The sequence below is a fragment of the Mangifera indica genome, chromosome 2 (genome assembly GCF_011075055.1).
Source record: "Mangifera indica cultivar Alphonso chromosome 2, CATAS_Mindica_2.1, whole genome shotgun sequence".
NCBI lineage: Eukaryota > Viridiplantae > Streptophyta > Magnoliopsida > Sapindales > Anacardiaceae > Mangifera > Mangifera indica.
The window spans coordinates 14083375-14097761 of NC_058138.1; the positions used below are offsets into that span (position 1 = coordinate 14083375).

Genomic DNA, 14387 nt, shown 5'->3' on the forward strand with positions numbered 1-14387 from the left:
AGCCCAAAACTGAGCCAAAAAAGCAAGCAGAATTTTAGTATCCGAAGCCGAACGAACATGTTCGGTTTAAGTTGAGCAACACATGTTCGTTGAAGTCCATCTAAATATGCTCGAGCTAGCCTGAGCCAAGTTCAGGCTCGGCTATGCGGTCCCAAGTATGGGTGAGCCAAACCCAAACTCTAAAGCAGTCAAACGACTAGATTACAACTGACTATTTCTCCAAACTCGAATCTCGCGCTCACTCTCTTAAAAACAAGCCAAAACCGTGCTGAACTATGTTTGGACACGTTTGATTAGAATTCAGCATCGGTATCACCTTCCAGCGATGACCACATGAGGAGAAATTAAATTTTGATAGAGACAAATAGGTGTGGGTCCTATGTTTGAAGAACATTTTGCACTGTTTGGACTAACCATACACGACTTCTACTTTTCATATGGCCCCAGTGCAGAAAGTAGCGTTGCCTGTCCTATCACATAAATTTATACAAGACAAGTTGATGCCCAGTATCCTATCACATAAATTCTTCGAGTTTACACTTGTACACCCAACGTCGGAGGGGAATCTTTTAAGAATTGCCTTCTTCACGTTGACTATATTGGCTGGCTTGTTATGAAGAATTGAAAGGATATTTATCAGCATTTCAAAGTTCATTACAACCACATCTACAAACTCATATTTTTCTTCAGCTCTCTTATCTGTACGAACGGTTACCTGATTCTCTGATTATGGCTGAAGCACTTGTTTCCGGTGTCTTACAGCAGTTGACTGCAGTTGCTGGTGAAGGCATACAACAGAAGGTGAGGCTAGTTGTTGGTGTTGACGAAGAAGTTAAAAAGCTGAGTAGCAATCTTGAAGCTATTCAAGCTGTGTTCGTTGATGCAGAGGCAAGGCAGGTGACAGAGACAGCTGTAAGACGTTGGTTAGGTCAGCTCAAACAGGCTTCCTATGACATTGAAGATGTGTTGGATGAGTGGAACTACGCCATTCTAAAACAAAAACTAGAGGGAGTTGAAGATGCTACCGGTCCTAAGAAGAAGGTGTGTTTCTTCTTTCCCTCGTATTGCTTTTCATTCAAACAAGTTAGTTTACGTAATGACATTGCAATCAAGATAAAAGAAGTTAATGAAAATCTAGATGTCATTATGAAACAAAAAGAGAGGTATAGTTTTAATACTATCACAAAGGTCGAAAGGCCAGAACATGTACAAACGACTTTATTTATTGATGTGTCTGAGGAGATGTGTGGTCAAGATGCCTGTAAAAGCATTTTAATAGATAAATTATGTGCAAGCACTAAACAACGCCTCCCTATCATCTCTCTTATAGGCATGGGAGGTATCGGAAAAACAACTCTTGCTCAATTTGCCTATAATGATGATATATTGATTAATAGTTTTTGATAAAAGAATATGGATATGTGTATCAGAACCTTTTGATGAATATAGAATTGCTAAAGCAATTATTGAGGCTTTAGAAGGTTCTACTTTGAATTTAAATGAATTGCAATCACTTCATGAACATATTAGTACATCAATTCAAAGGAAGAAATTGTTTTTGGTGTTAGATGACGTGTGGAATGAGGATTTCAAAAAATGGGAACCATTATATCGTTGTTTGAAGAATGGTGTCCATGGAAGTAAAATTTTGATTACAACACGCAAGGAGTCAGTTGCAAAAATCATGGGTTTGATGGATATTATCAATGTTCAGGGGCTGAGTGATGATGAGTGTTGGTTGTTGTTTAAACGAATAGCATTTTTTGGTAGGCCTCTTGAGGAATGTGAAAGACTAGAAGAGATTGGCAAAAAGATTGCAAGCAAGTGCAAGGGTTTGCCTCTTGCTACAAAGACTTTAGGAAGTCTCTTGTGCTTTAAAAAACGTTGGGAAGAGTGGAAATGTATCTTAGATAGTAAATTATGGAAACTTGAAGAAATCAAAGAAGATGTTTTCCGACCATTATTATTGAGTTATAATGATTTGCCTTGTATAATAAAAAAATGTTTCGCATATTGTGCTATCTTTCCTAAGGATTATAGATTAGAAAAAGATGAATTGATTAAACTATGGATGGCTCAAGGATATGTTAAAGAATAAGAAAATAAGACAATGGAGATAGTTGGTGAAGAGTATTTTGATTATTTAGCTTCACGATCATTGTTCCAAGAGTTTAAACTAGATGATTAAAATAATGTGATTGGATGTAAGATGCATGATTTAGTGCATGACTTTGCTCAATTCTTAAATAAGAAAATGAATGTGTCCATATAGAAGTTGATGGTTCTAAGGAGCTACTCATAAGCTCTTTTAATCATGAGAAAGTTTGTCACGTGATGATAACAATTTGTAGTGAAGGTTTATTTCCTGATTCCATATTTAGTTTTAAAAGGATGTACAGTTTCTTATATAATAATAAAGATTCAGTGCCTCCTAATATGCTACCAAAATTATTTGGTGAATTGACGTGTTTAAGGGCATTAAGTATAAGCAAAGGATGGCAATATAATGAAAGTCTGATCAAAGACATTCCTAAAGAGGTAGGAAAATTAATACATTTGAGATATCTCAATTTGAGGGGCTCAAGAATGATAAAACTTCCTGAAGCATTATGTGAATTATATAATTTGCAAACTTTAGACATTACTAGATGTGATCAATTGGAAGAATTACCTCAAGGAATGGAAAAATTAATAAACCTAAGGCATCTACAAAATTATGGGACTTGGTCATTAAGATACATGCCAATAGGAATTCAAAGATTGAGTAATCTCCGAACTTTAAGTAATTTCGTGGTGAGTGATGGCAATGATGAGAAAGCATGTAGTCTTGAAGGTTTGAAATACCTTAACCTCTATGGAAAGTTGTACATAGGAATGTTGGGAAATGTATCAAGTGGGGAAAAGGTCAAAAAATCAGAAATAAAGAACCAGAAAAGCCTCTTTGGTTTGACGCTAGATTTCGAAAAAAATGTTGATGGAAGAGAGAGGAGAAATGAGGAGGATGAAGCACTTCTTGACATCCTACAACCATCTTTAAATTTGGAGAAATTAAACATATTGACTTACAGAGGCAACAGTAATTTGCCCAACTGGATGATGTCCTTAACCAAGCTCAGACACTTAACTCTTAATTGTTGCAGTAACTATAAGCATTTGCCACCCTTGGGAGAATTGCCATCCCTTGAACATTTAGATATCAATTTTATGAACGGTTTGAAAAGTGTGAGTAATGAATTTTTGAGAAAAGAAACTGACGGTACATCTTCCTGCTCTGTTTTCTTCCCCAAACTGAAAAGAATTATATTTTGGTGGTTGTCTGAGTGGGAAGAGTGGGATTACAATGTTACTAGAGTTGGAGAAGAAGATATTACAATCATGCCATCTCTTATTTTCTTGAATATTGAGAACTGCCCCAAATTAAAGACACTACCAAAGCAGCTTGTTCAGAATAATGAATTGGAAAAGTCTATCTATGGTTGTCCTCTGCTAGGCTACCCTTGAAGGTGTTAATAAGAGGTAATTTTATTTGCTTATTTCTTTAAAATAATTAATGAATGTCATATTAAATTTATTTAATTGCTAGTTATAAATCAATGGGTAAAGGAAATTATCATTATCCTTCATGTATTTCAGTTTTTAATTTATTAATTATTGCAAATAGAAGTATGAGCAAGTAGATATGCAAATCTTTATGGAGGGCTAAACCATATTCCTATTTTTCAGGAAATTCCATTTGAGATATTCAGGTGGCAACCAGAGCCAGAGAGAATGGTGCAACCATTTATATTTTAATGTATGAGCAAGTAGCAGCACATTACAAGTAATTTTATTTAGTTTATTTCTTTAAAATAAATGTATCTGTGATTCAATATTTATTTATTTATATATTTATATATTTATATTTTTACTGATCTCTATGTCTTCTCTTTGTTTTTCATGTTTAACCTAGAAAGAACATTGGAACATTATTACATGTTCTGTATATTCTTTCATTTTTATTCAGAACTGAATTCTCTTACTGTTGGTTGCTCTTGTATCAGGGGGTTTCTCAAATTACTGTTGGTCAGATTTTTTCAGTCTCTGCATAAAAAATATTAATTTTTTTTATTCTCTGCGTATTAATTATTAAATATTAATGAATGTATAATAAATTCAGAAAAGAAGCGATGAATTAAACACACTATTTATTAATTCTGCAAAAGAGTTTAGGGGGAAAAAAAAAAAAACACTCATATATTAGACACTATTTCTTTCATTGTTCTTGACAAGATTAGACTAGGGTTGCAATTGAGTTGAGCTGAGTAATTTTGGACTCGGATCGAGATAAGAATATATGACATGAGCTTGCTTGAGAAATTGCAATCTGTAGATTATATATTTATCAATTGCCCTTCATATTCAAAGTAGGGGCAAATGAATATTAAAAATGTTGTGAAGTATTTTCTAGGCTATTTAGATTAGTTAGAAAAACAGAGCATTTTCCAAAACCAAAGTGTGAAACTCTGAAATTTTTATGATGGCCAACCTAGTTTTCAAATATATCAGACTTTTTAAGATATTGCAACAAGGCAGCTGCTAGGACCAAAGTCTACATAACGAAGAAGGGGAGAAAAAGAGCCGAAGGAAGGCTACTTGGCAGCAAACTGGGGAAAACACCTGGCAACTAAAGAGAAGAAACAGATGTCAAGCAGCATTTGAGGCAACAGACTGTAAAGCAAAGAGCAGAGGTGCAGGCACCAAAGGATGATACAGCACAGGCACAACAGGAGCAGGGGACCCCCAGAATGTACAAGATTGATGAGTTGACAAGCTGGGATTGGTGCAACAGGGAGGCGGAAAAGAGTGATATAGGCCTGGAGGAAAGTGGAGAAGAGTGGAGAATATTTTACAGAAAATGAGTGGGCAGCTCCGGCTGAGAAGGAGAGTACCTAGCCTCTCGAATGCTAGGAATTTCCGGGAGAGATTCGGCCTCTCGAATTGCCGAAACTTGAAATGTTTTACTTTTGCTTTCTATTAAGTAAGAGTTTTGCACAATCTATATTGCAAATATATTTTCCATTTTCTCTTAATCTTTACAGTTTGTTTGAGTTGTAAATCAGAACCTTGTTGGGTTCCTATCAGCAGCAAATTCCATCTATGTAACTTGCAGAACCCAAGTTTTCATAAATTAATTATATGATATTAATTTTCTATTCACAGTTTCGAATTTCAATCTCAGAACAAATTTGTACTGTTTCAGTGCAGTGTTTTGTGCTATGGAAGAGAGAAGGGATAAATGCAGAAAAGTACTCAAGAGGCAATAATCTAAGGCTTCTTTTCTTAAGTACTGAGGCAAGTTACCTTTGTTAAGACATTTTTTCTCTTTGAAATTGCTGAAACCATGCCTCAATTTCCCTTGGCTCAACTTTGTATCGTGCGGAATGGCTTGACAGGCCCAGGAAAATAGTCTCACTGTGTCATTTTGCATCAAGGAAGACAGGAAAAATGGCATGAGTAGAGTAGTTAATTGCATGTTTTCTTACTATTTAATTTAATTTTTTTGTACGTGATACTATTATTTCCTTAATATGCAGAACGAATGTTCTAGTCAAGCCCTTAATTAAGAAAATTTATACATTCTGTAATTAATGGGGTAACTAATCGGCAGAATAAGTACTCTAAGAAAAAGCACAGGAGTTAAATTTGAAAGACATGAGAATATGTTTAATGTGATATTTTCTATGCCATTTTTTTCCTTCTAAGGCATGCAAATTTGTATTGAATCACTGCTTCAAATTTTGACCTTAGAACAAATCTGAAAGAGGAGCATAAATGTTGGAGATTATATCCTCAAAATGATTGAAATGGTTGGTTTACTTTCTCACTTCTCTGTTTAATCTTCATGTTGCACATCACAGCTGTATTAATTGTTCTTGAAATTCTTTAATATTAATGCAGAAGTGATTTATCTATCTGTTGTTTGCTTTCTCTTACTGTTGGACAGCTCATGCATGTGGGAGCTTCTCCAATTACAATGAATTCTCTCTGTGAAATCCTTTGATGACTTATTATGATAGGTTCGTGTTCTTGCTTGTGTCTCAACTTAGTAGGTCATTCAAAAGCCGTGTTCTCTCTAGCTAACTGAACTTGATTTTGATGTGTTAGTTTTGATGCTAACAGGCAGGTAGAAGATGCCATGAATTTGCTGAAGAATCAAAGTTGAAATATGATACAATTTTTAAGAAATTTTGCAGATTGAGGTTCTTGTTACATTCTCAATGCTTATTTCTTTGTTTCTAGATTTCTTATTAGAGGTTTGATGTCACAGTATCATTTTTTTTTTTTTTATTACAAGAGTTTGTGTATGGAAATGCAGAACCAGTTTATCTTATTAATGGAAGAAGAAACTTCGTTGACACACTTGTCAGTAAAAAGATAATCTTCCAGATGAAACAAAAGATCAATCCCGTTCTTAACACTTTCGTGGTGAGCTTCCAACTGATCTATGTTTCTCTCCCTGGCTTGCCTGTTGCATATAACAAATTGTTATTGATAATAGGTAATTGAAACAGGGAATTTTCCAAACTAAACTTGGGAAACTTTGAAGGGAGGAAGAATGGGTTTTGGAAGTAGTTGAAAGAGCTCATTTAATGGTTGGTTATGCTTTCCCAATATTGCTCTCTGCTTTTTCTTCCATTCTTGATGTTTAATTTGAAAGAACAGTACATCTTAGTGTAACTTCTTACTTTGATGCTTGTTTACTATATGCTGAGAATTTCAAATCTGTGTAAAACATTCCAGGCCATGCCAATGGAGGACCGAATTACATCATGCACTGAAGAAAACTTGATTCAGGCACTTGTAAGCAAAATTAAAATGTACAAGATGAAACAATTGGTCAAATCCTGGTCTTTACATCTGCTTGGTAAGCTAGCATTTGATACTGTTTATTTCTATCTTCTACTTTTATCTTCGTTAGAATTGACCCATAAATAAAGAGCTGATGAAGTATTTTTTGGAAATAGAAGGAATAGAGAAAGAATAGAGAGCCCATTTAAGAGAGTTTATCTTTGTGTTGTCTTTGAGTTTTCTTTGTATTTCTCTATTTCCTTTTGGGGCTCTTGGAAATTTGCCCTTGAGTTTTACATTCTTCTGTCTATTGAAAAGAAAAATTTTTGCTCTAGTTTTGCCTGTGGACATAGCTCACACTGATCAAACCATATAAATTTGTTGTCTTTCTCCTTATTTTGTTTTTATTCATTTTTTTGTTATTGTCTTTGTAGGTTTGCAAATAACGCCTATCCAAAATATTAGGAGTCTGATCCTAACAGAAGATTCGCAAAAGGAGTTGGACCACAAACAAATTCATTATCAAACGCGGCAGACAAATTGCAAAATAAAATTGATAAAGTTGAAAATTTATTATCACAAACTGAATTTTCAACGACCTGCCTGTACGGCATCCCCGTTGGGCTGTCTCGAGAATCAGCCATGTATGCGCCCACATATTGGCTTAGGGCACTGGTTTCATCCTACCTTAGACTCATCAGGAGAGCGGCTCTAAGTCCTGACCAGTTTGTGCAGGGTTGGTATAGTCTCCTTTTCAATGCACTACCACAACAATATTGTACACGCCCTGTGGTTAGAGCATTCCCAATTATAGATATTGCATCCGCGAACCCAATGACCATGTACACTCACTCTTAAATGCCTCATCACTTGTAGTTGTCCAAAGCTCTGTCATGACTCCCAACCTGAGCCCCTGACAAACTCTCCCACTCAAAATGAAGCAAGCCCTCGTGCTCCACTCAGCTCGCAAAATACCCCTAATCCTCCATTGGCTACATTGAATGACCACGCAATGATTGTCCCCCATTTTGGCTAAAGGGACACCCAACCTCCTGTCAAGCACAACATACCTCGTCATGTCAATTTCCACATGACACCCCGGAAGACCCCCATCCTCCACCTGGTGCACCCCCTTGCTATGACATGATGTATTCTTGGCATTTGCTTCTTAACTCTTGGATTTTCACATGCCCCACGCAAAATGTCAGTCTCTTGCCGCCTGCAGTTGCTTGGAGGGGTCTCTTTTTACTACCACAACATTGGCTATGGTTTGGCTCTGATACCAAATGTCACAAGTTGAATTTTCACTGACCTGCCTATGCAGCATCCCTGATGGGCCGTCTTGGGGATTAGTCTTGCATTTGCCTCCCAAATGCTGGATGTAGGAAGATATTTTTCGTATTGTTTTATTAAGATGGAAAAATGATTTTGTAATGCATTGTGAACTAAGTTGTATTGAGATTATCTTCAAACAATACACCAGTAGTGCATCTTTTGTTTAAATAGTTTCTGTTGCATTGTTCTCTTGTGTTGTTTATGTTTTGGTTGGCTGAGTTACTTTGCTTCAAAGAAAGGTGCTGGAATTACAAAACAGGAGAGCAGGAAAAGAACCAGAGAACTGAAGGAAGCTGCCTAGGTAGGATGAAAAAAGTCGATATCGTCAAGGATGACAATGGAGAATGGAGGATTGTCCCGTGGCTAACACAACAGGAAATCTAGGAAAAATGGGATAACGGAAGTTGCCTCCGTTGTGAAATCAAGGAAGACTTAGACCATGATGGTAAACGAAAGTCAGGGGTTGTTTTTTCGGTGGAGAAAGACGATCCACATGATGACAACATTCTAAAATTGTTTGACCAGAAAACAGAAAGGAGAAAAGCAGATTTGGTTGCGATGGAAGATTCTGGCGACAAGAAGAAATCCGCTGTGTCTGGCGTGCAATTGGAAAATTCCGGTGAGACATTGATGGAATTTGGTGAGACATTAATGGAAATGGTCGCTAGTTTGAGCTGAATGGTAGAAGGAGAGGCAAAAGAAGAAAAAGAAGATATACGGGTAGAATCCAGTCTATTATCCCATTTATCCGGTATCAAACTTAAGGTGTTCAAAATTATCTAATAATTGAATCGAATTAAATTTTAAATAAAAAATTGAATTAAAATATAGATTATTAGAAAAATTAGTTTGAATACCGATTTAAAAATATAAAAAAAATGAGTTTTTTGATTTGATTATCAATTTGTATAATTTTTAAAATCAGTTAACTAAATTGTTTTTAAAAAAGTTGAATAAAAAAAATATTGAACTTATTTTTAAAAATATGAAAAAATAATAAAATATGATAATTTTTGAAAAATCAATTTAATTAATTAATATTTTTAATTTGATTTAAAATTGATTAATTTTTAAAACTGTTTAATTTTGGTTGAAAATTTTTTTAAACCAAAAATTGAATTTGATTAAAAAAACAATAAAACTATGTGTACCTATTTTGGGTACACAAATATATACACATTTATATGTGTCATCATGTGATTGGATGATTTTGAATTAAGAATAAAACAATAACCAATCATATGATGACACATATGAGTGTGTATATATTTATGTATCTAAAATGGATACACATAGTGTTGCTCTAAAAAAAAATTGGTAAACTGGTACCTCAACCGATTATGAACATAACATCAATAAAGGCCAAACACACCGATTCACTTCAAACCAATCCCTTTTCAACCATCCAACCCACTCGGCCTAAATACTAGACAGGCCTTAAACCTAAATATCAGACCAACTCAAATTATATATCATATCCACCCCCACCAAACCCATATAACCCAATTCTCTTCAATGCATCCTGTCAAAACCCCTCTCCCAAAACCCATTTTCCAGACCCAACCAGAAACCCTAGCCCAATATCCTTCCAACCTCAACCACGACTATTAAACCTGGTCCAATACTCAACCCATTACCTGGTCACACCAACACTTAATTATTTCAGCCCAGAACATCTTCCAATCAACTCAAAAACAAACCCAACTACTATCCTTAACCCAAAGCCGAATTGGGATGACCCAATACTCAACAACCCAAACCCAACAAATCTTAATCAAAGACCCTGTCGCCCTAACCCAATTGTGACTCAACACCTAACCCAACTTCCACCTCACTTATTAAACCCCAAACCACACCCAAATACAAGTCCCACAAGCCCAATCAACTCCCACTCAATCCCAACCCACTCTTCTCTAAGAAATTACCAACCAACCTATAGCAGGCCGAACCCAATCTCACCAATCATTAAACCAAACCAATTAACCCAAAACCCATTGGGCCCAACTAATTTGTGTGTCTAAAATGCTGAACCAAGTTACAAAATGGGTCATTTCCACTTATTAAAATTTAAGGGCGTTTGGTTTAAATAGTGTTTGATTATCAAAATAAAAAGATTATCTTGAAAATAAATTACTTTAAAGATTATTGGTTATAAATAATTGCTATATTTTATAAAATTTGGTAGGTATAAATAATTATTATGTTTGGTTAACGGTAATAAAAGAATACTAGTAAATTATTTTACTTAAATGTATTTAAATATAATTATTTTTAAATATTTTTATATTATTTGTCATATTAATTAAAAATAAATTTATTTTTATCTCAAAAAATTAATAAATAATAATATAATTATAATAAAATCAAAATTACCTTAATAATCTTTTAATATCTATGATAAAAATGGTAATTAGATTACCACCTATATTACATGTCATGTCAGTATTGGTAATAGAAGATTACTATAATCTTTTATTATTGACAAACTAAATAAGGTAATAAAAGATAGATTACCAAGGTAATCTGTAAATACTAGAACCAAATGACTCCTAAGGGTTTATACGATCTGATTTAATACAGTTTAAACAATTTTTCAAACTAAATTAAAAAAATGATTTGAAAAATTTGTAAATTAAAACTGAACTATTTTAGGTTTTAAACCAAACCAAATTAAAAAAAATATAGTTTGATCTAGTTTGAATTATAATTTAAATTATAGTTATTTGTATCATTTAATAGATGATACGTATTCTATAATATAATATAAAGCCTTCAAACAACTCTTTCCTTATTCCCACTTTGGGGAGAAGGTGTCTCTGAATGACTAGGGTAATGTTAGAGCCCACATTTACGTTTCCAACAAGATGAGAAAGAACCAACAAAAAGAAGGAATGACAGGCACAAAGTGGCCAACTAATGAAGGTGACAGTTGTCAAGACACAACAAGAGAAGAGGAGACAAACAGGCTGCAAAATGAAGATTTCCAAAAAAAGGGGGTTGGACCACAAAGAGATTTATTATCAGACGTGGCAGAAAAGATTGCAGAGACAATTTGCTGAAGAAAGGTTATAAGGCTGGAAAGGGGGCTTGGAGAGTGGAGTGAAAAAAATAGAAAATTGATAAGGGAAGGGAGAACCAGCCTCTCAAATGCTGGATGTGGGAAGATATTTTCTGTATAGTTTTATTAAGATGGAAGAATGATTTTGTAAGGCATTGTGAACTGAGTTGTATTAAGATTATCTTCAAGCAATACATCAGGCAGCGCATCTTCTGTATAAATTGTATAACCGTTTATATACAACCTGAGATGATAGTTGTACTAATGTTTGTGAGTTTATAAACAATTTTAAAGTTAAATTGTTGTTTTAAAAATGTTCGGATCTTATAGTAAGACAATTGTTTTTGTTTCTTTAAAATTAATAAATGGTAAAATTACTAGTTTACTCTTACATTGTTAGTTTTTTTAAACAAAGTTTGATTTTAGATTGAAAAATGTTATTTATGTCAACTAAGGGTAGAAAAGTGTCTTTCGACCAAACCTTATGTGTGAAAATTTTCTGAGTATCAAAAGATAGGGCATTAGAATATTTTCCTATATAGGGTTACTTATGAGAGATAGGATAATCTTTATAAAATATTCTGGATCTATTCCAATTTTGGTGGAAATGCAATTGTTGAGATAACTTCAGGTTGTTGGTTAACATACGGTCACTTACCTTGTTATTTGAACTTATTCAAAGATAGAGTCTTCAGTAGACTTCCTGTAGGTTGGAAATTATCTTACAACAATTGCCTCCCCTTCTTTAGTGTAAAGAGGAGTTCAAGAACTTTAAGAATTTTTTACTATAAAAGGGATATTGTCACATAGAGATTTATCATAGCTATTTAGATTGGCGCGACCAAGTTGATATTATTATGATTTTGTGCTGACTGATAGTGCATTTTCTAGCTAACTTCTAAGATGGCTGCAACTCTTCTTTTTCCATGTGGCTTGCCAAGACAGTCATATACCATCTCTGCTTGTGGCTGCGTCTTGTTTTCTACATAGAAAGGTTGGATCATTTTCGCAATCTCAATCAAACTACAGCCAGGGTTCTTCTTCAACTCAAGCTCTTTCATCTTAAACCATTTTGTGATAAGTGTTGGTAAAGATAAGAAAACAGTTAATCTTAAAGGTTTAAAATACCTTAACCCCTTTGGAGAGTTGTGTATAGATAGATTGGCAAATGTATCAGATGTGAAGAAGGTTAAAAGATTAGAAATAAAGAATCAGAAAAGCCTTTTTGGCTTGAGTCTTAATTTATGTTGTTTAAAAGCTCAAAGTATGATACGCTATCATCTTTTGAGTTGGATCCAAAGATCACTGTATTACAACCAATTAAATTAATACTTGTTTAATAAAGACAAATAAGTTTAGTGTCTCATGTTTGAAGAACATTTTGCACTATTTGGACTAATAATACACAACTTTTACTTTTCATATTGCCCCGATGCGGAAAGTAGCATTACCAGGGTTATTCTTCAACTCAAGCTCTTTCATCTGTCATCTTACTTTGTCTACTTCATCCCATTTCCTGATAGACACATACATGTTCGATAAAACAATTCAGGATTTGTTTATTTCGGAAGGCATCCAAGTAGTCATAATAAGAAGAAAATTTTATGCGGCAAAACCCTGTCGAAAATTTAAATCAGATTTATAAATGTAAATAAAGTTATATCATCATTAAATGTACATTTAACAGTAAATAATTAACATTAAAATCTAGAGATGTCTTTGAGATTGATGTGTAATTGATCAGTGGAATAACATTTGGTAGGTGGAACTGGAAAAAACATACAATTATCATACGAGCATATTACTCTAATTTCTTGGGTTAAGAAAACAATTTTTAGTATATGTGGCTTTAAGCCTTGCTAACCATATGGGAAAGAAGTTGTGATTTCATAACAGATTAAGACATAAATATTAATTCAGTGCATAAAATTCTGTTATTCTTCCACCCATCTTGCTTTAATCTTTAATCTTATGTTTTTATCTATACATCATGTTATAAACCGATTATGTTTCTATAAGGCTAAATTACTCAGTCAAGTCAAATCGTTGACCGGTCAACTAACCCAATGGGTGTTGACAAGTTTACGCCATTTGATTAACCAAAAGGGTTGACATGTTGACCAAATGGTTCGGATAATCAAGTTTTCCCTATTTAATTTCAACCGTGTTATCACAGAGCCCTAAAATTGCTACCATTCAATTCGCTGACGTCAACCTTCAATCAGGTAGAGATTGTAGAGCTTTTGATTAGCACACAACAATGGTTCACCTTGGTGCATTTTTCAACATAGATGTTGCTTGAAACTAATGAAATCGAGACGAAACCCATCACAGTTTCAGTCTTATTTTTCATTGATTTCCCCCAAACTATGGCTCAATTTGTCATTTAATTCATGCAAGACTAATCCCAATTTCATGTTTTTAAGTCCCAATTTCATGTAATTTTGCTCAAATCAATTCAATCCTAAAATTCAAATTTCAACAATATATAAGCGAAAAAATCCTGGTTATGTTTGATATAGTCTCTAGATTACAAAATTGCAGGGATAATATAAATATACATCAACCTATTCTCTAATACCATTGTTAGATAATCCCAATTTTGTAGTACACATGCCTAGATTATGTATTCTTTCTCTGTTTGACTGATCTGAAGCATTATTGATTTCCTCAATACAATTTTGCGCGATCGTACCATAGAAATTTTGATTCTATTTACTTTTTGGGAAGGCTTTTATTTTTGCATTCTTTTGTATTTGTTTGTTTTTAAAGAATAATTACAGTAGTTTTAAAATATTAAATATGTGATCAGCTGCCCTCAACTTCATGGACGGTTTTTGTTATGGTTCGGATTGACTCATCATTGGTCAACCTGAGCCCAACATGTTTCAGGTCCCACGTTTGGAGAATATTTTGTGTCATTTGGACTAATAATACACAACTTTTTTCTTTTATATGGCTCCGGTGCTGAAAGTAGCATCGTTTATCCTCTTACATAAAATTTTTACACGACAAATTGGTGCACGATGGATTCTTTTTACTTTTGATTTCAGAAAAATACTTTTAATGAAGTCAATTTTATTTCTACCACATCGCATTACCTTGCTTAGAGGGTGACAAAATGAAGTGGTGGGGCATGCACATAAGATTCTCAAAATCTTTTACG

At 34.0% G+C, this 14387-nt stretch overlaps 2 protein-coding genes across 10 annotated transcripts in view; both read left to right on the plus strand.

Annotated features, from left to right (window-relative positions):
• Positions 1 to 14387, plus strand: part of LOC123202313 (putative disease resistance protein RGA3) — a 34544-nt gene that overhangs the window by 8619 nt on the left and 11538 nt on the right. The gene's annotated exons all lie outside the window — the stretch shown is intronic.
• On the plus strand, positions 552 to 8331 carry LOC123202929 (putative disease resistance RPP13-like protein 1). Of its 8 annotated transcripts, XM_044619098.1 has the most exons (10): positions 552 to 3516; positions 3724 to 3793; positions 4546 to 5017; positions 5240 to 5846; positions 5984 to 6056; positions 6145 to 6239; positions 6356 to 6465; positions 6552 to 6632; positions 6781 to 6904; positions 7263 to 8331. In XM_044619098.1, exon 1 carries the CDS (start codon positions 2335 to 2337, stop codon positions 3499 to 3501), a length of 1167 nt encoding a protein of 388 aa, XP_044475033.1. In that variant the 5' UTR covers positions 552 to 2334; the 3' UTR covers positions 3502 to 3516; positions 3724 to 3793; positions 4546 to 5017; positions 5240 to 5846; positions 5984 to 6056; positions 6145 to 6239; positions 6356 to 6465; positions 6552 to 6632; positions 6781 to 6904; positions 7263 to 8331. The 8 variants fall into 8 exon arrangements, with proteins under 8 accessions (XP_044475033.1, XP_044475046.1, XP_044475025.1 ...); XM_044619111.1 differs by having other exon boundaries at positions 3724 to 5017; positions 6335 to 6465; positions 6539 to 6632; XM_044619090.1 differs by having other exon boundaries at positions 3724 to 5017; positions 6335 to 6465.

Excerpts from the sequence above, each read along its gene's own strand:
- LOC123202929 (XM_044619111.1), top strand. The coding sequence starts at position 2,335 with ATGATAACAATTTGTAGTGAAGGTTTATTTCCTGATTCCATATTTAGT.